Below are 25096 nucleotides of genomic sequence, written 5' to 3'. Positions count from 1 at the left end.
ATAATACCATTGCCGTTGATCCTTTCGTGTGTCTTCGTCATTCAGCGCTCTGGCCTGCTTCTTTATCGACTGCAGCCTCTAGGGCACCAAGCACGTCCACTTCCAGGCCCGTCGCAACTTCTTCCGTCTTCTCAGCGTCCTTCTCAGTGGCGACTTCCTGTGTCTCAACATCAGCGACAACGACATCTTCAGCACCCTGTTTCTCTTCTTCTTCTTCCTTCTCGGTAGCGTGTTCTGGCTCAACAACGACGGCAGCCGCAGTCTCCACCACAGTCTCCACCACAGGTTCGGGTACAACATTCTCGGCCAAGTCTTCTTGGACCGGTGCATTAGCAGGAGCAATCTCGCCTTCCTCACTGCCTTCCCCTTCGCTCTCGGACCCTGAGCCGTCGCCTTCGCCTTCGCCTTCGCCGTCTCCGTCTCCATCTCCGTCTTGATTGTTCGCCTCACTCTGCACAGCGGGTCCTTCACCGGTAGTGCCGACGCGTTCTCCAGATGCAGCCGGCGTATCATCCATGGTCGTGTCTCTTCCATCTCCCGCCGTCGCGCCAGCGGCCGTTTCGGCCGTGGTGGTATCATTCGAGGGTGGGGCGTTAGGATCGGTCGGTGGCTTCCAGTTCTTCGGGCGCCGTCCTGGCCCACCCTTCTTCTTACGACGAGGCGGGATATTCTTGCGCGCAGGTGTTGCTGTTCCGTCGACGTTCGCGCCATCTGCTCCACCGTTCAGAGGGCCAGATCCACTGCCGCCCGCAAGCGCACTAGTCGGGTCGCCAAGGTCATACCCTGCGGTCGCACCACTCGTGGCCGCAGCCCCCATGTCTCCTAGTGTGCCGAAGCCGTTTGTAGCCTTGTAGGCGCCTTTGTAGAGAGATTCCATGCCTGGCCGGCGATCTGCGAGGTATTTCGGCTCGGGCATCTTCTCGGCCACAGCGAGGGGGACTTGGACCCATTTCTTGACTTCGATGACGCGTTCCGCCGAGCCTGATGCTGTCTTGCGGCGTTTCTCTGGAAGACCCTCAGCGTCGAGAAGATCGTCTGGGTCGTCGTCTGGCTTGTCATCGTCGTCTTCGAGTGGATGTGTCTCGTCAGGATTGATGATAGAGGTGTGTTTGGGCTTGTTCAGAGCCATCTTTCGGGCAGCCTCGCGGCGCTCGAGTTCAATGCCGGGGATGTACGAGTTTGTCTTTGGGTCCCAGACTGAGAGCTTTGCGTTGACGTTGCCCATCCGGGCGCGGCGGAGCAGTTCCTATTTCCACGCATTAACAAGCTGTAGACTGAGTGATTTGGAATAGGTGCCGTACCTGGTTGTGTGGTGCGAGCTGCGAGAAGAAAGAAGGAAGTGGCTGCTCAGGCCACGGGAAGTCGCTGTCCTTGTCATTTGCCTGGGCATTTGACTCGCTTGCATCGGCAGACGCATCCTGGTTGACCCGGACAGTCTGCCGCTCCCAACGCCGCACCGGGAGACCCTCGGTTGGGTCAAAGTCTGGGACACCCCCTCGATTTCTCGGCGTGTGGTCCTGGTTGCGCGTACTACGTGAGGAGCGAAGCTGTTCGCGAGGACGCCGTAAGCCAACGGCACCTCCAACGCGGGAAAGTGGAGGAGGAGGTGGGGGCGGAGGAAGATGCGGAGGAGCACAAGGTGGGGGAGAAGGAGAGGGAGCAGGAAGAGAAGAGAGGGGGGGGGGGAGGACAAAGAGGGAGAGGGAAGGGAGAAAGAGGAGGAGGGAGAACGGGAGAGAAGAAACGAGGAATAAAGGGCGAGAGAGGAGGAGAGAGGACAGGGAGAGATGGAGGGAGAGCACCCGGAGGAGACACGCAAGGCCGCCAAACACAGCCATTCAGGCTCGAAGGAGGAGGATCGACCCCCAGCCATCTCTGTGCGATAGACCCCCAGTGAGCCGAGGGTGGTGATCCCGGAAATGACGATACGACGAGGTATTGTCTTGATATGCCTTGTTACAGGCAACGCACTCCCTGTCCTTAGACATGGTGCTGAAGGTCGCTGAAGAGAAAGAGCGAAAGGTCGGCGAGGATGACAGTCGACACAGAATAAAAAAATAACAACATCCCCCTCGTTGCTCCCCTCGTTGTGCTTGGCAAGGTCGGGCAGTAATTCAATGTGGTGTGGTTGCTTGAGATGCGTGACAAGAATTCAGGCTCGACAAACACGACTTACAGGCGCCATGATCACTCTCAAATTCCTCCCTCTCCAACACCGTCGTGCAAACGCGTATTGATGTCTGGAAACTGTTCAGCGATGTTGGGACTAGAGCACAGCGGGTGCGGCATGTGCCAGGGCGATACCTACAAAGATATCCGGTGCTGAGTCGTGGTGGTTGCAGTGAGAATTGGAAATGAAGAACAAACACGAGCGCAAGATGAGGTTCATCGAAAAGAGGATGGCCCAGCGGACGGAAAGGCGCTAGGAGTACTAGCGTCGGGATAGGCCGGCGCTAATACTGAACTGACCCATCTTTCGGGGATGGAAGAACATGAGACCGATAATGAGCTTGGTGTGGAACGCTACAATGCACAGGCATGATGGATACGGCGATGAGATGTACGGAGTACGACGGGAACAATCACGACAGCTTCGATGTTCTGAACTGTAAGAGGAAGGTACAGGGGGAATATGCAGGTGTACAGACAGAGTGGTATAGCTATGGTATCACACAGGAGGGCATACACAATTCGCCTGGAAGACAGGACCCATCCATTTACAGCCACATACAAGACGACGGAGAGAGGCCAGGAAGGACAGCATTGTCAGTCCCATCTGGCAACAGTTAGCAAAGTGAGACCTGACAGGTAGTGACTCAGAATGAACATACCCTGTGTCTTTCTGTCGTACAATCCCCCCATGATCGCCACTTTCACGACCCTGGAAGTACTTGTCAATGAAGAGTGTTGCCAGAAAAGAGAATAGCACATACAGTTTTGCCTCCTTCCACGACCAGTCTGTCGAGCTGGTAGAATTGTGATACCACCGTTTGTCTCTGTAGCACCTACAGTCAGCCCTTGTCCATGAAAAGGCCCAAGACGCAACCAAGTCCCAAAGCACAAGAGAATGTAGGGATATTCCTCTCCAATAGCCCTTTACTTCGCCATTCTGCAAGTGCAGCACTCACCTTCAGCATCTGCAATTCCTTCAACCCGTTCTGGACAAGTTCCTGTATCCTTCTAGGATCCGACTCCTTCTGGTGTTCGCGGAAGGCATCCCTTGTTCTTCTCCTCGCATACATCCGGAAGTTGTAGTTTGCGAACTGATTCCCTTGCCGTAATAGTGCTCGATACAAAGATCGGACACTGTACGCTGAAGTGTCGGCCGTGGTGGCCAGAGCGGAGGAGGCCATGGGAAATGATGGGATGTCCAGCAGGAGCCTGGAGACGTTCGAGGAACGAAATGGAGCCTGGTGGCACTGCGAGCGCGCTGTCTTTCTGGAAAGCAGGCAGGCCGCGAAGGGAGCGGAGGGAGAACTCGAGGTTAGATTCGTAGAGAGAATTAGCGGAGACAGGTGCTTTAGTCGTAACGCTCGTGGCAACACTCTTGGAAACACGAAATCCTATGGAGGAGCGCTGGGGTCTTTTGAGAATCAACGTATTTGCGCGGTGGCAGAATTTACATTGATGAGAGCAGGAAGAGTTGAGCGTGACAATAATCTGCTTCCAATCTTTCGCGCAGTTTGTAGATTGCGTCAATGCTCGGCCTGGAACGTCCGAACCGACCGAGCTCTTCGCTCTGCAAGGCTGCGTCTCCCACATAAGACGAACTTTCCGCAAGCCAAAACCTGAGCGTGACATGCTCCGAGAGAAGCAGTATGGCGTCCACGCTTCCATCGCCTCCAAATTCGCGTGATAGCTCGCCTGACTCGACCTCTAAATCCAACACCGCCGCCGATGACGGCGAGTCCCTCTCGTCCCGGCTTGACCTCCTCCTGATCGAGTACCTCTCCCTCCTGGACAGATACACCACCCTCCGCGCTCGGCTCGGCAGAGACTTCTCATCCGGGTTCTTCGCGCTCGCGCAAGCGAACCGGTATGCGGACTCCTCACTAGGCGCAGGGAGAAGGTATGGCGAGGAAGGATTCGACGATAGGATGAAAGCAAGGAGGGTAGTCGGTATCAAGCGAGGAGAACGGACTGACAGGGACCGAAGTGGTCAGGGTGTCGAGTTAGAGGCGGCCGGGGAGACGATACAGCACTCTGACAAGAAAGATCTATCTAAACGAAAAAACAAGCCACAGCTGTCTGAGGTCATGGTTAGCGACGCGCCCAAGCAGGACTCTAGCGAGCCAGAGCTGCACGAACAAGAGTTAAAGGATGGTATTGACAGCGAACTGCCTTTGTACACTCATCACCTTTCAGTCGAGACTTCCCTACTCCCCACGAAAGACCCTCTTAGATGGTACGGCATCCTGGTCCCTCCAGCGTTACGGACGTGTCAGGACCACTTCGCCACAGCCGTCTCCTCTGTGATGCCAGAACTCTTGAACACTACATTTTCAATGGGAAGCGTAGAGGATGAGATCTGGACAATTCGACGTGAGCTGGGTATCCTCGACGAGTACGAATACAACCCCAGTGACATAGCCGACAATCTGGATGAAGAAGGCATGAAGAATCATTCCAGACCTAGCCCTCAAGATCATGAGCCAGAGACGTCTGTTTCAGCCTTGGAGTTGACATCGTCTAGGTCCAAGGCTTCACCGGCCAAGAATCCATCGAGTCTATTGTCCACTTCCTCAGGGGGTATGTCACCTCAGCCGCGATCCAGGGTTTTGAAACTGGACTGAGCCGAATGGTATCGATCTCTTCCCCCTGCTGAAATCGACAGTGTTCAATACGCGGTGGAAATATCAGACTGTATTGGAATCGAAGCACGACAGCACATCAAGCAATTGTTTGGGACGAAACAAGCGACTGAGGGATTGTATTTGTAGTCTCAAAAAGACAACCGAGTGAAGAAGTGGACCACTTTCCCTGCTCTTGGGCACGTCAACTTCTCACCAAGCATCGTGCGTGCGGATATCCTGTCGGTGGTATTAGTTGTTGCCGCATATGTCTTGACTTTCCACCCCGATGGCATTTTGCAAAGCCATTGGGCGCTCTGCCAGCCTTCCGACGTTTTGGCGTTCACTATCAGCCGCCTGCATGTGGTTTTCCTTGTCGGCATCATCGTCATGGAATTCGACATCCGCTTGCAAAGATCTCACATCGTCCTTCTTGATTGGTGACGAAACAACATGCCGTGCCGCCGGACTCCGAACCACTTCCTCAAGGTCTCCATCCCAATAGCTGGGTCGTCGTTTCTTTCGGCTACCAGATGGTCCAGTACCCTTTCTGTACAGCATGACATTAGGACTCAGCTCTTTCAGCCCACTTCCAGCCTCGCTGCCAGTCTCTGGAGTCGCAGCACCGAAGAGACTCATTCGCACGGCAGCGCGTGTTTCTTCGTCTACTTCAATCATCTCCTCGCCTTCCTCGAGTCGTAATCGAGGCTCTACCAGCACCTTCTGCGCCGTCTCATCCTCAAGGATCCCAGTGGTTGGCGACACGAGATCGCGGGACCTCTTCCTGGGCTGTGACACCTGAGCAGGATCCACGAAAGACCGTGGTGGGCTGCTTCTGAATTTGAGACTGTCTGGCAACCGTGCTCTCATAGAGTGCATGCGACGTTGCGGAGGTCTCGACAGAAATGGTGCACCACCATGGTGTTTGTTTGCACCTCGGGCACTCGCAATGGCACTCATACCATTCTTCCTGAAACGGCTTGGCGGCTTTGCTAGTGGTGTCAAGGTGTCTGTTCTGTACGAGTCACGGATCATGGAGTCAGGCGCCGGGTCGTGTCCGGTGACTTTAGCTGCTGCCGTTGAAAAAGAGTACATTGCGGGCCGAGGCCTTGGTGATGATTGGGGACTGTCTTTCGCGTAATACCACCCTGGCTGAAAGTGTTCGGATGCCGTAGAGATATACGCGGAATTGAGGTGGTGAGGATGGTATCGGTGTTGAGGCCGAGGACGGGTCAAGAACTCGGTTGGCGGATACCATGAACCTTGGCCCCGCCCGACCATTGTTGAAGCTGGCGGTGGCCTAGTTTTCAGAAGAGGCAATGGGCTTCCTGTCGCGGTGGCACGGTTGAAGTGCACAGCAGGATGCCCAAATCCACTTGAAGCTATATGCTGGCCTGGGTATGCATTGGGAACGGGGATGGCGTTGTGGTGCCCGGCAATATTCGGCACATGGGACACGAAATGAGCTGTCGGGTCAGGACATAGCACCGCTGGTCCACCCTCGTGCAAAAGAGGGTCTGGACATCGTTTGCTAGAGTTCTGTGCGTCGCTTGAGGAGGACAGGGTGCCGTCACTACTGCCTTTGTGCGTTGGTGGCTGAGGGAACAGGTCGGTGAACAGTCCTCGCTTCAGCTTTGCAGAATTAGCTGCAGCCCTAGCCGAGGGAGACAGAACGATCCTCTCTTCTGACCCAGATGATGTCTCCCGGTACTTGTCCTCCACGTCTACAGATTTCCGCTTCAGATGGGTGATGATAGGTGATTCATCGGCTGAGTCAACATCCATCTCATGGTCGTCGTCCACTCGGAGCTTGGTCAGCGGATGCTCCAATACACTCGCCGACATATCCTCTCCTGGACATGGACTACCCGGTACCTCAGACTCGTTCCCAAAGTCTGGAGGCATAGGTGGTGATGACACAATAGACACGTCTTCCACCTGCAAGTTGAAGCTGGGTTGGTCAAGAGGGGAAGTAAACCCGCTGCTCATTGGTTCTGCGACAAAGGCGTTGCTGTGTCCGACAGCCAACGGGAGCATTGCCGGAAGTTGTGGTGAGCCTTCTGGAAAAGGCTCTCTGACGTCCGTATCAAGTCCTGCGAGAGAACCGGGAGCTCTTGAGTACCTCCAATTCTTCGATGGTGTTTCTGTTGGCGGCTCTTTTCTGACATCGACGAGTAGACCTGTCTCGGTAATATCATTTGTGGCCTCTTCAGGACTATTCGGTAGTCTCGAATCGATGGAACCGACTGGGGAAGATGCGAAGCGGACATCTAGGCGCAAGGAAGCCTTCGCGTTCTGGAATAGCCTCTGCATTTGTGCGACATGACCAGGCATGACGATGGATTTCGTTAGTGGCGAAGATATTCTTTTCCGCCCCGTGTTGGGCAATGCTCCCTTTGGCTCACGTTTCTGATCTGAGCAAGGCTCTGCACTGGCCCCAACAGGTGTCCTCGGAGAGTGCGAGTGGTGGAGTACCTTGGAAAAGAATAGCGAAGACCGTCGGCGGGGAGGTTCGATTGGTGCTAGAGATGCAGAGCGATGAGTATAAAACCGATAAGTCAACAGGTCCGAAGCACGAATCTCAAGACCACTCACGCTTTGGAGTACCCGGGGGATAACCAGAGTGCGTGGATTTGCCGGACGAGTCGCTCGATGGCAACGACCCAGGTGAATGATCCATGCTAACGAGCATTCAGGGTGGAAAGGATGTGGTATCGCTCAACGGTAATTTGAGTAAAGGAGTGTAGTAAACAACAACGAGCGGACATCTGCAACCAGAGGCAGACAATGAAATAATGAAGAAGTTCAGGTGATGCTCGGGTTGAGAACAGTTCAACCTGAGTTCAGCGGCTCTTGCCACGACGAGAAGCAGAACGTGGAAAGCCATGCTCGAGAAAGCAGTCTGACATTGGCAGCAGCCGCTCTCGCTCAGAGGAATGAGCAGGCGCATTTAATACCTGGGATGGGATCTATATATGTTAAAATTAAATGGTGTAGAAAGTAGATTTCACCATGAGGCAAGTGCCCGATCGAAATTGCAAGACGGGAGATCAAGGTGAAGGGAAAGTAAAGCAGACGATTACTATACCCATATTAGGTTGGCGACGAAGTGTCGTCCAGGGGACAACGTGAACCAGGTTTTTCGCTGTCGCAACCATCCATCAGCTGTTTTACAGCACCGAGTCTACCAGCCCGAGGCGGGTTGCGACAATGGTTCTATGTGGCCCACACGCGAAAAGGTGAAGGTTGTGAAGGTTGCACAGGAATGAGGGCACCGCGGACGTGTGACACATTCTTCAGGCGCGTAGCCGTGCTCAAGACGAGGGACCATAAAGAGTCGACTTTCTCTTCCATTTATCATTGTTGTTGTCGTGGACTCGTGGGTAATCTGAGGCCAGCCTCATTGGCAACAAAAGCTGGATTTCCGTGCGTTCGCGCAAGCGCTGGCCATTACTCGCAACCTGCAGGGTTCCGAGGTCATGTCACTCAGGTGTGGCAGCCTGATATCCCAGACAATCGGTTTCGAAGTCGACTTGCCATGCATATATCCTTGGAAGCTGATCAGGCGCTGCCCACATAACCGAGTTTGCGAGCACTGGAATGGTCGCATGCTGCGTGAGTGTCGAACGAGTCCTGCAACCTGACCTCGCATGTCCCATGCACAAGCTGGGAACGCCAACCAACGAAAGGCACAGGGCTGAGAAGAATGTAGAAGCTGTTCCCGACTTGGTGGCATGCCAGGCGGGGTGCTGGTGGTGCATACAGGAAGTCCTCGCCTTCCGGCCAGTAAGGAGCTCTCCCGATGCAAAGCCAAGTGTAGTTCAGGTGAGCCACATCGAGCTGAGGGCACGTAAACTTGCTGTGGTATATACGAGGTACCAGTTGACGTGAAATCTGCTTTCTCTGTCACCACTGCGCTCCAGGAAACGATCGTTCATGATTCTATCAGGACTCAAATATTCCCCTGCCGGGTGGTCGAGGGTGTTCTATTCTTGAGCATCACTTCGCCATTGTTCGAACCCTGGGGTATTTGGTGTTGGCCATATGATACAAGGTGCTGCCTGGGCCCTGAAAGGTCGAGACCTCGAGCTGAGCTTAACTCTCGTATTCGAGGCGCTTGGCAAGCTTGGAAGCTCGTCCTAACCCTGCTCTTCAAAGCGAGACAGCACAGCACGGCATGGCTGGAAGTGGCTCCAGCTCATCGATCGTCTGATGAGCGTGACTGGCTTGCTGCTCTGCATTATCTTCGAAAATGTCGGGTTGCACACCCAAGTTTTGACCTTGCTGAGCCTCTGACCCTTGCATCCAAGGCTTGACCTTCCAATCGCAGAACATCCCTGTCACAGACGAAGAAGCACAGCTTGTACGACCAATGCAATGGAGGAGCGGAGTAAACGACAGAGCGCGGGATATGCCTGTGCGGACCCAACTCGGTGGTGCTGAAGTCTGAGAGCGCTGCAGGAGCAATCTAAGCGAGACCTGACGAGCCTGATTGTCCACGGATCTGAACCATGCCTAATTGCACTTTGACCACACATCCAGATCCAGGTCACCCACTTATCCGCTCGATGACAAGTCCTGTCAATGAAGGCGCCACCGGATAGAGCAGTCGTGTCTATAAGAATGAGGCTTTCCCTGCGCGTAATATTGGCAGCACGGACCTTACACTTCTTGAGACATTTGGATTCAGATTCGTTCAAAAACTATTCACAATGAGCGATCCCAGCGGAGAATACACCTACATCTGCTCAGCAGGCCCAAGGAGATCAATGGTCCTGCTCTTCTCTGATGGCACTCCTAGACAACACAGAAAGGATATCAGGCCTGATATGTTTTCCACAGTGAAAAAGCCAGGGACTGACGACTCCTTCTATGGTAACAGAGTGGAAGGCGCCCTCTTCAGTAAGCCCCCGCCCCGATCAACGAGTATATCAGTCTGTGTGGCGCCTTAGCTCATACATCTCTCGTCTGGTTCTAGCTTGTGAGCTGCGAAGTGGCAGATCGGGAGGAAGCAAGACCGTGTATTGGATGATTGACCCCAAATGGCAAAGCCAAAAGCCCGACGTCGGGCAACGGGTGGGATGGGCGACGACTGTCAGAATGGGTCTCGGCCCAGGCGCAAACACTTGGAGCATGGTGCCAGTGTGGGCTTCGGACAGGTGGGATTTGGGCACCGAGTCAAACACCAGGGAGAAGATTGTGTCCATGTATTACTTCCAGAACGATTATGGGCGCGGCCGGCCGAGCAAGCCCTGTGGCATGTTGGACGTTCCTACCCAAAGGCCAAGAGCGAGGTCGGAGACAAGGTATACAGTCGTCCAGACGTGGGATCGAGAGATTGTCGGTGATGAGCGATAAGCAATAATTGTGTCTTAATCGGTGGTCGGAATTGCCTGGCGGAACAAGGTCATCAGGGAAACATCTCCATGCGATTGTTACTACATGCATCGTGTATGAGGCGCTCTTACGGAGTACTCAGAAGCATGAACCATTCTTACCCGTACGGGGTGCAACTCGCCAGGCCGTGACCTTGTGTGGACATCTTGGGCGCGACTATTTCTCTCATCGCGTGTGCCCTAGCTCAGGAAACGAACCCATCCAGCAGCAAGTTTGACCAGCATTTGAAATGAAGGCATCGGGATCAGTCTTTGAGGAACGGGGTTTAGGATCCGAGATCATCGCGATGAGATTGGGTTGATCTTGATGAGAGAGATAAAGTGGTGTCCGGTGGAGTTGATATGGCGTCTGGCTGGGGTTAAGATTGGAGCCAAAATGGCAAAGAAGCTCAGCAGCAATGAGCAAAATCCACTTTCGAAGCCGAGCTCGCCGAAAATACGAGTAGAGGCTGGCTGCTCCACTAAAAAGGCACGAGTGCAAGCACTAAAGTGACGGACTTCAGCCTGCCACGCCGCTCTCGTCGACTTTGTGCAGGCTGATTGAGCAGCTCAACAACGTGACGCGCAGCGAGCAATGAGGATCAGAAGTACACGGCTAGCAGCCATGGCCGCAGTGATACATGTTCCGTGCACGGAGCACACAGTATTAGAGCATGAGCACATCCAGGGGCCGTGTCTCTGCTCTGGCCTCCACCTCCTACTAGTGCCATCAGACCTCGGAGGCGGCCACCTGGCCGCTTGGGCGCGGCTGACGACGAGTAGAAGATGGCCTTTCGACGGAGGACCCGTCTGTGCTAATTAGAGCCTTATCGCACAGGACGTCGTTGACCGCAGAGCCTGTCAAATGATTTATTGTTGGATCAATCTCGTGATTCGTTCCCTGCACCAGCTGGGATCCCACCATGTCTTCGAAACCGTTCTATGCGCAGAACGGCGTGACTGGATCGAAGTTCGAGAGCGCAGGAGCGCAGTCAAGCAAGGGTCTTGGGGTGCGTCGCCGGCAGGCCGCATGGAAGCTTGTGTTTCAGAGCCCCGCTAGCCGTGCTGCGGGTGGGGATTCGCCGTGCTTCAAGCCCAGGACCTGCAGGCGAACGTGTTTAGGCACGTTTTTTGGTGCCGGTTTCTGGCTGAGGGAGCCAATGGGGCGTCGGTGCCTGAGCGGGCTAGGGCCAGACCAGGATAGCCTGAGCACAACGCTCCCACGATAATGGGCCTCAACGGCTGTGCAATATCGAGGCCAGTCCCGATTCATGCATTGGCTGGTGTCGGCATCAACTCCTGACACGGCTTCTCTCACACTTCGCTCTCTGTTACACTCACTTTCACACTTGACCTTCGTTTCCGTTGCTTATCGTTCTGCCGTCCTGTGGTCGTGCTTCCGCTCGCTCTCCCAGTTTCTTCCTCGCCTCCTCGTTGACTGCCTCTTGAGCGTAGTCACACTGAATCGGTGGCGTCAGTTGGATAGAAACTCAGCACTCGTTTTTGACCTTCATTGCTGCGCAATTGAACCTCTGTCGCTCTTGCTCACAACCTTCCACACTCGTTAACAACATCGCCCGCTCGCCGGACCGTGGCCTCCTTTCTCTTGACGCTTGACGGACTCGACGCCCGCACCTTGTCTCTCCCGATTGATGTACCGCAAAAGTCTGCGACTTTCTTCAGCGTACCCAGCCATATCACTACCGAACGACGACCCGCGTCAGCCAGTTCTGACGCCCGCTTCCACTTAGCGACACCCGAAACCCTGCACAGCTGAAGAAACGGAGTTGGTGTCGCAACAACATTAGTGCTCCTAGAGCTTCAGGTACGCGGATTCACAGGGTTGGAATAATCACGGAACAAACGCAATGGAGCGGGATATCTACTGAATGACGCTGACCGCACACCATAGCCTCTAGGTTTCGTTCTTCTCGAATAACAGTGAGACTTGTACGAGTGGCACTTCCGCCTTACGAACACCCATTTCCTTTTCCCAAACACTCTTCACGAACCATGCATGTGCCGTGCTAGAGCCTCGGAGCCTCTGTCAAAATTGTCCTGTGAACAGTAAAGAGGCCAATATCCGCCTCAGCTGAAGCCGAGCTGCCTTCTACACACGCGGGTTTCTGGAGAACCCACCATGGATGCCTCCAGACCAAAGACATCGCAGTCGGCCGAAAACCGCTTCCACTACTCTAAGCCAAACTACGCCCAACCTTCGCAGTATCAGCAGTTCCCTCCACATCCGTCTGTAAGGGTGCCGCCGAATGTCAAGCTCAGCGCACGGCAGGTCCCTGCTGGCGTGGGCGTTGCGCCGCCTCCAGTGAGATATGGCAGCCCGGCACGCCCGATACAACCACAACGAACTACCGGCAATGGCATGCTAGTACAAGAATTCAAGTTCCCTGCTGCGCCTCCAATACCAGCATCTAGTTCCAGCAGATCCAGGCAGGAGCCATGGCAGCAGTCACCGGGGCGGAAGTACAACGGACATGAATCCTACCTGTCCTCAGTCGTGAATGATTTTACTCCAGAAACCACGCCCGGCTCCAGATCGCGGGGCTTCCCAACACCGACCTCGAAGAGATATTCCGGGTCGGTTTATGCTGAGAGCGAGGCTCTGGGTCTCGAAGAGCGATTCGGTTCAGAGGCACGCGGCCTGGACTCCGATGAGAGCTACTCACCTGACCCAACACAGCAGATAGTCCGGCAGGCGAGTTTGGGCAAACGAGCAAAGCCTGCCATCACAACCATAAGAAACAGGGAGAGCCAGATGGAACCAAACATACCGGAGAATTTCCCAGCTCCACCAACCCACGTCAGCAGAAAAGCAACGATGGAAGCACTCAGCGCGGCTGTAGCTGCTGGCATGAGCAGTGCGCCGCATATTGGGTCGCGCTCAGGGACACCTGTATCCCGCGGCCACACCCCCGTCAGGATGCCCTTTGATACATCACCCCCTCCCTCCCCGTCTGCAGATAGAGAGTTTCTACAAACACCAAAGTCACCCAACACTATTGTATCCGGAAAGATGCTTGGCCAGACGCCGGGCTCTGTGCATTCTCAGAGATCCACAAACCCTTTGCTGGGTCTCGGCATCGAGCAACCGTCAATGAGCGACAAGATTCCCGCCAGTCGACGACCGCCGAGACTCGACATGGACGCTGTCAGGGAAGCTGAATCCCGCGGGAGCACAACGAGCTTGGCAGATCTGATCAAGCGGGCTACGAGACTGGCTGCCAATCTGGACAGAGGCAAGACCGCGAGCAGGTTGGGTATGTTGGATATGTTCGGAAGCAGTGAAAAGTTGGGTGTGGGTGTGGGCGGTGCGACAAATCGCCATTCGACCATGTCAGACATGCTATCAGCTTTCCCTGCTCCGGCAATAGGTGGTACTCCCACCAAAAGAGACACTGCCTGGCCTCTAGGCGAGAAGAGCGATGCCTACGCCTCAACCACGGACCTGTCCAGGGGGCAGCCGGCAAAGCAACGGCGAAAATGCTGCGGCTTATCACTACCTGTTTTCATCATCGTCATTATCGCTAGCATCGTCCTTATCGCCGCGGCCGTGTTAATACCGATCTTTCTAATACTTGTTCCAAACCAACACAAGAACAGCAATGAGCTCAGCAATTGTGCTTCAAACCATCCTTGTGGAAATGGAGGCACCAGCATTGTCAGCAACAATGCTTGTGTCTGCGTATGCTCGAATGGCTTCACCGGGAGTCAGTGCGAAACGTCTGGCAACACAGACGACTGTATGACCATCACCTTGAACGACGGCAACATCGAATATAAAAACGCAACAATAGGGTCTTCGATCCTTCCATCTCTCACAGATACACAGATACGATTCGACATTCCCCTGAACGTCTCGACGATATTATCGATATTCTCTTTTAACAATCTTTCATGCACCAGTGAGAACTCTATGGTTGACTTCAATTCAAGCGCTTTGAATCAAGGGGCGAATGCAAAGCGCTTCGTGGTGGTACCGGGCTTTGAGCCACAACCGCCTGCTATCAATCGCCTGCCCCAGCCGCCACAGATCACGGCTCGTGCTGAATCAGATTGCTCGAAAGAACATCTTGAGAGAAGGCAAGAGGGCGAGTCAGCGGGTACAACAACTTCCAACGGCATCGTGTTCGCACAGAGCTCTCCTACTATAGGCGCAATAGAACCAACCACACCTGTCGCTACTGGTGTCTCCGCCGTCGCCAGCGTTGATGAAACGAGCACTCCTACCGCTTCCGCAACCTCGTCGACATCACAAGGCAATTCCGCACCAACGACCGTGGCCCAGTCTCCAACCGTGAGCGACAAGGAACTGGAATTTGCCAAGCTCGTAGTCCTTTACGTCTTACAGGAATCGCAAGCTGTGAGCGTCGCAGTGAATGCACAACAGCGGATGGAGTTGTTCTTCACTTCACAGACATCGGACAACACCACATCTCCAAAAGTGGATGTTGGCATGGGCAACCTCGTACTCACTGCTGATTTCGACAAGTTCAGCATAACCAAGGGAGACGGGGAGGTGATTGGTGGTGACGAAGGGTCAGGATCAAGATGACTGTGAAGATGAAGAATCTCGGCGTAATCCCAGCCAGTGGCTCGCATGGTCCTGATCTTGTGCATTTTCGACGGCGTCCTTTGAAGCATGAGCATGTTTCTGGTTACTTGCACGGAGTACATATATCCCTGTGTACTCTGGACGTGTCGGCAGTTTGGTGCCAAAATCGGCGTTTCAGGACAAACAGCGCGCCGCCTTGTGCAGCACTTCTTGGAAACTGTGTTCAAGAGTTGGCCGCACGACCTATTGATTCCATTGTTGTATGATATGCCGAAGTGGGTGGGCCGGTGGGTATGTATGTATGTTGGCGAGAACCGGCGGTCCGTCACCCCCCTGGTATGCAAACGCACGATACATGCATGATGTGTGCATGGTTGTTTTCTTTTCCCTCTCTGGGCGCGCGCAGACGTCTTCTGTACCATTGGTGTGCCATGTACAAGCAAGACGAGAGAGAGTGAGACAGAGTGAGACAGAGAGATACTGTAGTGAGAGGGGGAATATAACAAGACGCTACTGTAGCTACTGTAGCACAGCATACATTCACCGGCCATTCAGCGCCCATTCACAAAGCCTATCTACCCTACCTTATGCACCGTCTCGATCGTCCACATCGCTGTGCGGGTACGGAGTATGTAGTAAATTAGGCCGTTTATGCCATGCAATACTATGCCATGCAATACTATACCATGCAATACTATGCCATGCAATACTATGCCATGCAATACTATGCCTTGCTCCGAGTGGCTCTGGTCTTGCTCTCTCATAACGTTCTGTTACTCGCGCAACGTACAGTAGCAGACACCAGATTGGAAATGGTAAGACTCGATAATTAACTCACGGCCCAAGACCGAAGGCTAGCACCGTGCACGGCGCTTCAGTCCCAGGCGGGCGACCATTCTGATACAGTATCCGTGTGAGCTTGAGGCGATCAGACGGCGAATAGGGACAAGAGTGTTCATTACGTCGTATTGCTTCGTACTTCGTTGTTCTGATGCGTTCGACCTGAACAGCATCTATTCCTGCCATGGACAGAATTGGTCTGCCCGAGCCTCCCCTCGTTCCTCGCTCATTCGTTGTATCTGATGCTTACTAGTACATTGACCGTCTCGTGGGCTTGTGCTGGCTATGCTGACTTAAATGAACCCGCTAGTGTTTGCTCGCTCGACCAATTCCACATGTATGTTGTTACGTCCGCCCCCGGACCATTGCCATTCGTGTCTAGTCGCTCAGCAGCTGATCGATTTCCTCTTTGGTAAATCCCAGCAGGTAGACCAAGTCTAGCATGCTCTCGCCAATGTTCAGTCTCGCAGGCGCTTCCATCTGGACTTTTGACTTTGCCTTCCACGCTACACCCAGCCCGGCAGTTTTCAGCATGGGAATATCATTCGCTCCATCGCCAACAGCCATCGTCTGTGCAAGCGGGATCTTCTTCTCTTTGGCTAAGCTTATCAACAAGGCCTGCTTGTGCGCCGAATCGACAATCGGGTATGCGGGATCTAGTTCGCCGGTGAGGGTGCTGGTCTTGTCATCTGATACAAGGTGATTTGCAAATGCATGGTCGAGACCGAGCTCACCAGCGAGCCAGTCTGCCAGAGGTTGGAATCCACCACTCAGCACGGCAAGTGTGAAGCCGAGTCGTTTCAAGCATTTGCAGAGTTCTTTCGCACCTGGTGTGATGACAATCTTTGGCTTCAGCCGCTCGAACACGTCGGCGGGTACGCCTTTCAGAAGCGACACTCTCGCTTTAAGCGAAGCTGCAAAGTCGAGTTCACCATTCATCGCTCGCTCTGTTATGGCGGCAACCTCCTTCTTGACTCCAACGAAGGCGGCAATCTCATCAATGACCTCTTGTTGGATTAGCGTGGAGTCCATGTCGAAGACACACAGTCGTTTGTGCCGCCGGTACACCGTGTTGGCTTGCAGAATGATCTCGCAGTTCCACTCTCGTTCAAATTTGTAAATGGATTCGTGTTTGGGGATGAGGTCAAATGGGAGGTATTGCGGGTTGGGGGGCGGCGTGAACGTAACTTCCATGACCCGAGGCTTGAATGGATCGGGGCATAGACATCGGTGGGACGACGTTAGACGTCTCTCTTCTGGCTCATTGTGGATCAGAAGGCTATCGAGAGTCGAAAGAAAATGGGTCAAGCATAGTTGAGAAATGTAAGCGCCGTATAAATGGTCGAGAGGTTCGGGTTCGGGCGCAGGGGGTTCCAGCGGATATTCTTGAATGCTCGTCGTGGGTGCGGAACCTTCTGCGATCTCGGGTGCCGGAATGAAATCTGTTGGCTTGGCTGGAGGGGATTGATCTGGATGAAGATGGGGATGACGAGGGGCGCTCGAGTTGTAGAAAATGGTTGCAACTAGCCTTGCAGGATCTCCTGGTTCAGGAATGCAATTGGTATGGGAGATTGTGTGCACGGTTCCACTCTCCTGAGATATGATCGGCGAGGGAGGGATCGCGCTGACTGACCTCCTTGAAGCGCTCGACAGAGACAGATTCGACATGGCATTTCGAGGGACCCGGGCGGGCTGCTCGAGTACTCCATCAATGCTCGCCGACGGGCCGGTCTGGCGAGCCTTGTACTCAAGGTGGTCGTCGAGATAACTGCTACCGGTCAACGAGTCCTTAGCCAGGCTCGGCTTGCGGGGTGGAATAGGCGACGCCATGGCCTGCCAACCAGTCAGCACATGAGCATCGCATACAGCTGTATAGAATCTGTCAAGTACACAGTGTGAGGTCGTCGAGCAGCAAGGAACAGCGGAGAGAAGGGAGAGGAAAGGATCAGCGACTGCGAGGCGACGTCATCGCATGTCGACCCGATGCAGGAACAAATTCTGAACATTTCATTTGTTATTTTTGGCAGCAGTTGCCGAGATAGAATTGTGTCCCAATTCGTGGAGTCGTTGCCGAATCACGTGAATATCTACACGTGACAGTCTTGGCTCGGATGTCGCGACTCGGCTTGGCACACAGCTCGCAGGATTTTAATGGGAATCGGTAGAACCCCGTGATGTGGTTTTCAGCTGCTGGATCACGCGCTCTTTTCGTAAATCTGGCTACATATAGCGAGGCTTTCGTCAACGCAGCTCTTTCTCGCGACATCACCACAGCGCTCCGTATTCGGACTACTTCCTACGTCGACTCTCTTGGCCAGATGATGTGCTCGCGAGCTGCCGTCACGTAACGGCCACTCCGGGGCTTTTGTGTGGTTGGAGTGCCGTCCGACCATACCGCCGAGCTAGTCCGGGTGAAAAAATGGAGCCCCAGGTGAGTCGAGCTCGCACGCAAGTAATGCATGTTTTCTCCGATTCCCGATTATCTACGGCTGTCGGAGGGAGCAGGTCAGCAAATGACAACCGACATCAGTCGTCGAGAATGGTCGGCATCCAATGAACATAGGGAAGGCTGTTTGCCTCTCGATCACGCCATCGCCCAAGTGATGAGGTATTCGAGGGAGATGAGGGATCTCTTCGCCCTTTCTTCGATTTTTTGCCCGCGGCAGGCGAGGCTCTCGACTCCTAGTTCACTCCACCACAGAATTGCGTGCTCGACAATGATACGGAATGGTTGATTTGTAAAGGTGGGTTTCCAGCAGTTTCATCATCCCCTATGTTGCCGTCAGTTTTGTCAGTCGGTTCGATCACTTCTCAAATGCGTTCCCTCTCCAGCTTCCTCGCGTCCTTGTCCCCAGCGTCGCTGTTCTTGCTCAATCCCTTTGCCACGAATCGTACCGCCATGTCAGTGCGAGCGAACTCCCCATGCGGCAGCGGCCGCAGCAGCCCCTCATTGGAAGGTGCCGACTCTGGATATGCCTCTGGGACCAACAGTGAGAGTGATATGCCCGAGTTGTACTTCACCAAGCCTCATCTTCGCTTCCTCAATCGTCAGCTTCAATTCCTGGAGCCTCAGGAAATCCTGAGATGGGCCATCACCACCATTCCCAACCTATACCAGACCACCGCCTTCGGCCTGACTGGCCTAGTGTCCCTTGACATGTTGTCGAAGCTGAAGGTTCCCCGGCCGCAAATGGTGGATCTTGTCTTCCTCGATACATTGCATCACTTCCCCGAGACACTGGAATTGGTGGAAAGGGTACAAGCAAGATATCCTCTGGTGAACATCCACACCTTCAAGCCGGCAGGAGTCGAGACAGCAGAAGAATTCAAGGAGAAGTACGGTGACAGACTATGGGAGACCGACGACAACCGATATGACTATCTTGTCAAGGTGGAACCAGCACAACGGGCTTACCGCGAGCTCAACGCCTATGCCGTCCTTACCGGGAGGAGACGGAGTCAGGGCGGGGCTAGAGGCTCCCTCGACATCATCGAGGTTGATGAAGCCGGGCTGCTGAAAATCAACCCCCTCGCCAACTGGACATTCGAGCAGATAAAGCAATACATTGACGAAAACGACGTACCGTACAACAGCCTGCTGGACAAGGGCTACAAGAGCGTTGGTGATTGGCACTCGACGCAGCCCGTCAAGGTCGGTGAAGACGAGCGTGCAGGTCGTTGGAAGGGCCAACAAAAAACCGAGTGTGGCATTCACAACCCTCGATCGAAGTACGCGCAGTTCTTGATGGAGCAGGAAAAGCAAAGAGAGCGCGAAGCTTTAGAACAGGCCCTCGAAAAGGTCAGCCTCGAGGGGCAATTATGACCCAAGGTCATGTGAGCGCGTTCTCAACTGGAGCATAGCGTCGGCGTTCGGGGTTTGACCATCAGCTACGGCAGGGTGCATCGACACGGAAGCCATACAGAGCAAGGATGAAACGAAGTGATACGAGGCATGGCATTTGCATGCAGCATGAAGGGCAGGTGATAAGATCATGATTTCTGTTGAAGAACGAGGAGGGGGGTCGCCGTGTTGGCCTTAACCGATAGACCCGATGGAGCAGTCAGGAAGCTTGGCAACCCTCTTATCTTTAGGGCGTGCCTGCCTTGCGTGCCGTGCCCCTCAGTGTCATCACTTAGATCTATCAATCACAACTGCAGATTCCAGACCGCCCTTTGCTCCCCATTGATCATTGCTTAACACTGATTGCTGCGCGGCCCTGCCGGCTCGTGCTGGTGCTGTAATTGCATATTCGCGCCCAAGGTACTTGCATAGAGGCCAGAACTTTGGCAAGCACTCGCTCTCGATAATCAGCCCTCGTTGAAATTGAGGCCGCTGTCGGTGGCCACTCGTTCTTGCTGTTGAACGTCCTACGGCGATCGGCCTCCATGTTAGTGAAACCCCAGAGAAAAATGAGCACAGAATCCGGCCTGAAATTTCCACAACCACGCCTTCCATCCCCGCCTATGCCGAAAGAGGCATGTTGCCTACGAAAGGACCTCCGAGGTGCACCACTGCCAGGAACCGGAGATCTCTAACGAGGGCTCCAAGGATGGGGGAGATCTGCCCCAACCAAACACTATCGATCAAGCCCAAACCAGGACCGGGCTCGGAAGTCGGCCAAGCTAATAAAGTACCCTCTCACGATTCGCCATGATGCAGGGCTGCAAAAAATTTGTGTACGGCCACGGCCGCCACGCGGGGATTGCGACATGCAAGAATAGAGCTTACTATTGGCCTTGGCTTCGTTCTCGTCAACACGAGGAGTTATATACTGCTGCAAACGCGCTCCTGTGCAGATACTGGCTTGTTCTCTTCACTCCTCTCCGTCCTTGCCCTCTGCGCCAAGAGTTCCTGATTCGAGAGTTGCAGATTGACGCATTCTTTGTGTGCCCCTCTCGCGCCCCACTCAACAATGGCCAACCCACCCCACGGCGGCGTCCTGAAGGACCTCCTTGCCCGAGATGCACCTCGTCATGCTGAGCTTGCAGCGGAGGCGGAGAAACTGCCTGCTGTTGTTCTGACCGAGCGCCAATTATGCGATCTCGAGCTGATCATGAACGGCGGGTTCTCTCCCCTAGAGGGATTTATGAACGAGAAGGACTACAACGGAGTCGTTGAGAAACTGCGCCTTGCGGATGGGGCTCTTTTCAGTATGCCCATCTGCTTAGATGTCGCCGGACAGGTCATCGAACGCCTCAAGATCAAGGCAGGCTCTCGAGTCACTCTGCGTGACTTCCGGGATGACCGCAACCTTGCCATTATCACCGTGGACGATGTGTACAGACCGGACAAGAAGAAGGAGGCCCAAGAAGTCTTTGGAGGTGACCCAGAACACCCTGCCATCAGGTACCTGAGCAGCGCAACCAAGGAATTCTATGTGGGCGGCAAGATCCAGGCTGTGAACAAGCTCAACCATTACGACTATGTGGCTCTTCGATACACTCCCGCCGAACTGCGAGTCCATTTCGACAAGTTGGGCTGGAGCCGTGTGGTGGCCTTCCAGACACGAAATCCCATGCACAGAGCCCATCGTGAGTTGACTGTCCGCGCCGCTCGTGCACGTCAAGCCAACGTCCTCATCCACCCGGTTGTGGGTCTGACCAAGCCCGGCGATATCGACCACTTTACTCGTGTCCGTGTCTATGAGGCTCTCATGCCCAGATACCCCAACGGCATGGCTGTTCTCGGCTTGCTCGGGCTTGCCATGCGAATGGGCGGGCCTCGTGAAGCGATTTGGCACGCAATCATCCGGAAGAACCACGGCGCTACTCACTTCATCATTGGCAGAGACCATGCTGGCCCTGGTAAGAACAGCGCCGGAAAGGATTTCTATGGCCCCTATGACGCCCAGCACGCCGTGGAAAAGTACAAGGATGAGTTGGGCATCGAGGTGGTCGAGTTTCAAATGATGACCTACTTGCCTGACACCGACGAGTACCGGCCGAAGGATCAGGTCCCTGAGGGCGTCAAGACGCTTGACATTTCCGGCACGGAACTTCGAAGACGACTGAGAGTTGGCGCTCCCATTCCAGAATGGTTCTCGTATCCCGAGGTTGTCAAAGTGCTCCGGGAGTCCAACCCTCCTCGCGCGCAGCAAGGCTTCACCATATTCCTTACCGGGTACACCAACTCGGGCAAAGACGCCATTGCACGCGCTCTGCAAGTCACCTTCAACGAGCAAGGCGGTCGACCAGTGACCCTTCTCCTGGGCGAGACTGTGCGTTCTGAACTATCGGCCGAGCTTGGATTTACCCGAGAAGACCGAGACACAAACATTGCGCGTATCGCTTTTGTCGCCGCCGAGTTGACCAAAGCTGGGGCTGCGGTCATTGCTGCCCCGATTGCGCCCTTTGCAGAGGCGCGCCAAGAGGCCCGACAAACCGTTGAGCGATATGGCAGTTTCTTCTTGGTACATGTCGCGACGAGCCTGGAGTTCAGTGAGAAGACGGACAAGCGCGGTGTTTATGCCCGCGCCAGAAGGAACTCGATTAGGAATTTCACCGGTGTCAACGACCCGTATGAAGCTCCCACCGATGCAGACTTGACGGTGGACTGCGAGAAAATGTCTGTCAGGAATATTGTTCATCAGATCGTCTTGATGTTGGAGGCCCAGGGCTTCCTGGGAAGCGTGTAAAATTCGGCGGGAGGATGGGATAGATATCATGACCGATATGAGGGGACCAGGGAAAGGCACTTGGGAGTGGCCATAATGATGCTCACTTGGGTAGATATGGCACGATCTTGGCTCGGAAACGTAGGCTGACGAAGATTGTTTTGATTGCTGAATTTGTATGTCCATGACACTTCTGTGACCGTTGCTACTTGACTGATCATTGCATGCTTACTCAACTAAGAAGAACGATAATTAGTTGTACCTCGTACGAGAAGACTCAGAGCCTCCGCCCCAAAACGGCGTAGCGTCATTGCTAGGCACTGCAAGGCTGGGAAGCGCAGGCGCCAAGGACGCGTCAAGGCTTCAAGGCTTCAAGGCCCGGAGCGACTCTCAGGTTGAGTCCAGTAAACCGACACAATATCAACACGTCACTTTGCCCTCTCCTCGTGTAGCTTTTCGGTGGACTTTATCCAGATACTGCTCGCGTCTAGTTCCTCGTCCATCCTTGCATACCGCCACCATGTCGGACGGCGCACTCTTCAAGCCGGAGAAGGACTTCAGCAAGGAAGCGGACAAGGTGCTTCCAGAAGCAGACGCAATAGCGAAGGTCAATAAGCTGGCTCACAGATACGGAAACTGAGCTGACAGTCATGCAGAAAGATATTCAGAAGGGTATTGATCGAATCCTCTCACTGGAGAAACAGGCCAGACAAGTGCGCCATCTATTTGTCCCCAACACAAATCCACGCTTTACTGATCGTATCCCAGGCGTCAGACCTCGCCACCACATCGAGATGCTTAATCACAATCGTCACCCTGTGTAAAGAGGCTGGGGATTGGAGCTTATTGAACGAACAAGTCCTGCTGCTGTCCAAGAAACATGGCCAGCTCAAACAGGCCATCACAAATATGGTGCAGGTGGTCATCGGGTTCCTGGATGATACACCCAACCTAGAAACGAAGCTCAGCGTCATCGAGGCGCTGAGGACGGTGACTGAGGGCAAGGTACGTAGATGCGGAGGTGTCAATGCTGGGGCTGATTGCTGATGATGAACCAGATCTTCGTCGAGGTCGAGCGAGCTAGAATCACGCGGATACTGTCCAACATCAAGAAAGAACAAGGCGACATCAAATCAGCCTGCGACATCCTGTGTGAACTCCAGGTCGAGACATTCGGGTCGATGACCAGAAGGGAGAAGACAGAGTTCATTCTGGAACAGGTGTCGTTGTGCATCCAGAACGGCGATTGGACCCAGGCGGCAATCCTCAGCAGGAAGATTAGCACCAGATACTTCGCTCGAAAACCCAAGAAGACGTCCGAACAAATCGAGAAGGAGAAAAAGGAACAAGAGGAGAAAGACAAGAAGAGGACGGCGGACGAGCCCGAGCCGGAGAAGGAAGACGATGTGACAGACCTCAAGCTGCGGTACTACGAACAACAGATCACGCTGGCGAAGCACGAAGACAAATACCTTGAAGTGTGCAAGCACTACCGGCAAGTACTCGACACCGAGTCTGTCGAAAACAACCCGGACCAGCTTCGCGCTGTACTTCAACGGGTGATATACTTTGTTCTCCTGGCTCCATACGACAATGAACAATCCGACCTGCTACACCGCATTAACCAAGACGCTCGCAACTCTCAAGTGCCACGAGATGCTGCACTCCTGAAGCAGTTCACGATCCCGGAGCTGATGCGCTGGCCCATAGTCGAGCAACAGTACGGTGAGCACCTCTGCTCAACAGATATTTTCTCCAAGACTGCCGACCCGAGCGATCCGAAGGCACATACCCGCTACGAAGCCCTTCGACACCGTGTCATCGAACACAACGTACGGGTCGTGGCCAAATACTATACCCGTATAACGTTCCCTCGCCTTACCGAGCTTCTGGACCTTTCCGACGAAGAGACCGAGAAGTACATCTCCGACCTGGTTACCAAGAAGACTGTCTACGCACGAATCGACAGACCAGCACGAGTGGTGAGCTTTGAAGTCAAACGTGGACCAGATGAGGTGTTGGATGAATGGGGCAACAGTATGAAGGGCCTCCTTGGTCTTCTGGAGCGAGTAGGCCATCTAATGCAGCGGGAGGAGATGATGGCGAGGATCAGCGGAAAGATTGATGGCAAGGAATCCACGGTCAAGCAGAAGAAAGGCGTCAAGGGTTAGGCAGCTGGCGTTTCTGATAGACACAAGAGCTTCACTCACGGGCATGGACCAAAAAAGGGCTTCACATGTCTCCAGCCACCTCCATCACATCAATGCTTAGTGTCAACGCGAGGCAGTCTGGGATTGATAGACGTTGTGATCCTACTACGGCGGGGAAAGCTCGTCGTTCTCAGGACGGACAGGGAGGTACCTGCAAGTCGAGACGACAAGACAGGGTCCCAGTAAATCAGACGCAAAGGCGACAACAAGTGGATTTCAAGGCGAACTGCTCTTGGCGGATGGGGAAGGGCAGCAACCATAGAAGCAAGGCAGTCAACCAGTGCCGCAGTTCGACCATGACAAGTTCATGCTCTTTCCCACAGTAATACGTGGGTCCAGAACCCGAGTGCCACGGCAAGTTCACTGCAGTGCTCGCATCAACCCATACCTGATTCCCTCACGCTGCCTTACTCAGTCACTCAGTCACTCACTCATCGTCGGCCCCCCGAGATCTTGTCGAAGATTCAGCTTACAGTATCCCCATTCCCGCACACGGGTCACCAACAACACGCGGATCCAACATGGATCCAACACGGATCTCTCGGTATTCAGTCCCGAGGTACTCCGTATTTGTGCTCGTGTCTGCGAAGAAAGTCCAGGGCCTGGTACAGTAGAGAACTGGTACAGTAGAGAACTGGTACAGTAGAGAACTGGTACAGTAGAGAACTGGTACAGTAGAGAACTGGTACAGTAGAGA

At 54.1% G+C, this 25096-nt stretch overlaps 9 protein-coding genes across 9 annotated transcripts; 5 read left to right on the top strand and 4 right to left on the bottom strand.

Moving 5' to 3' along the window:
- Window positions 1-37: 37 nt before the first annotated feature.
- G647_06457 (uncharacterized protein) lies at window positions 38-1225 on the bottom strand (the record flags this gene model as incomplete). Its single annotated transcript, XM_008730778.1, has 1 exon — window positions 38-1225. One exon carries the CDS (start codon window positions 1223-1225, stop codon window positions 38-40), a length of 1188 nt encoding a protein of 395 aa, XP_008729000.1.
- Window positions 1226-2582: 1357 nt separating this feature from the next.
- Window positions 2583-3353, bottom strand: G647_06456 (uncharacterized protein; the record flags this gene model as incomplete). Its single annotated transcript, XM_008730777.1, has 3 exons — window positions 2583-2606; window positions 2934-2996; window positions 3129-3353. The coding sequence occupies 3 exons, from the start codon at window positions 3351-3353 to the stop codon at window positions 2583-2585; spliced, it is 312 nt and encodes a 103-aa protein (XP_008728999.1).
- A 465-nt stretch (window positions 3354-3818) lies between these two features.
- On the top strand, window positions 3819-4793 carry G647_06455 (uncharacterized protein; the record flags this gene model as incomplete). Its single annotated transcript, XM_008730776.1, has 1 exon — window positions 3819-4793. The coding sequence occupies one exon, from the start codon at window positions 3819-3821 to the stop codon at window positions 4791-4793; it is 975 nt and encodes a 324-aa protein (XP_008728998.1).
- A 249-nt stretch (window positions 4794-5042) lies between these two features.
- On the bottom strand, window positions 5043-7124 carry G647_06454 (uncharacterized protein; the record flags this gene model as incomplete). Its single annotated transcript, XM_008730775.1, has 1 exon — window positions 5043-7124. The coding sequence occupies one exon, from the start codon at window positions 7122-7124 to the stop codon at window positions 5043-5045; it is 2082 nt and encodes a 693-aa protein (XP_008728997.1).
- Window positions 7125-12305: 5181 nt separating this feature from the next.
- G647_06453 (uncharacterized protein) lies at window positions 12306-14735 on the top strand (the record flags this gene model as incomplete). Its single annotated transcript, XM_008730774.1, has 1 exon — window positions 12306-14735. The coding sequence occupies one exon, from the start codon at window positions 12306-12308 to the stop codon at window positions 14733-14735; it is 2430 nt and encodes an 809-aa protein (XP_008728996.1).
- A 1218-nt stretch (window positions 14736-15953) lies between these two features.
- On the bottom strand, window positions 15954-17405 carry G647_06452 (phosphoserine phosphatase SerB; the record flags this gene model as incomplete). Its single annotated transcript, XM_008730773.1, has 1 exon — window positions 15954-17405. One exon carries the CDS (start codon window positions 17403-17405, stop codon window positions 15954-15956), a length of 1452 nt encoding a protein of 483 aa, XP_008728995.1.
- A 1069-nt stretch (window positions 17406-18474) lies between these two features.
- On the top strand, window positions 18475-19398 carry G647_06451 (phosphoadenosine phosphosulfate reductase; the record flags this gene model as incomplete). Its single annotated transcript, XM_008730772.1, has 1 exon — window positions 18475-19398. The coding sequence occupies one exon, from the start codon at window positions 18475-18477 to the stop codon at window positions 19396-19398; it is 924 nt and encodes a 307-aa protein (XP_008728994.1).
- A 1090-nt stretch (window positions 19399-20488) lies between these two features.
- Window positions 20489-22210, top strand: G647_06450 (sulfate adenylyltransferase; the record flags this gene model as incomplete). Its single annotated transcript, XM_008730771.1, has 1 exon — window positions 20489-22210. The coding sequence occupies one exon, from the start codon at window positions 20489-20491 to the stop codon at window positions 22208-22210; it is 1722 nt and encodes a 573-aa protein (XP_008728993.1).
- Window positions 22211-22709: 499 nt separating this feature from the next.
- On the top strand, window positions 22710-24360 carry G647_06449 (uncharacterized protein; the record flags this gene model as incomplete). Its single annotated transcript, XM_008730770.1, has 4 exons — window positions 22710-22796; window positions 22846-22902; window positions 22958-23194; window positions 23248-24360. 4 exons carry the CDS (start codon window positions 22710-22712, stop codon window positions 24358-24360), a joined length of 1494 nt encoding a protein of 497 aa, XP_008728992.1.
- Between the last annotated feature and the right edge of the window lie 736 nt (window positions 24361-25096).

The sequence above is a fragment of the Cladophialophora carrionii genome (assembly GCF_000365165.1).
Source record: "Cladophialophora carrionii CBS 160.54 unplaced genomic scaffold supercont1.5, whole genome shotgun sequence".
In the NCBI taxonomy this organism is placed as follows: domain Eukaryota; kingdom Fungi; phylum Ascomycota; class Eurotiomycetes; order Chaetothyriales; family Herpotrichiellaceae; genus Cladophialophora; species Cladophialophora carrionii.
This window is presented reverse-complemented; position numbering and strand designations above follow the sequence as displayed.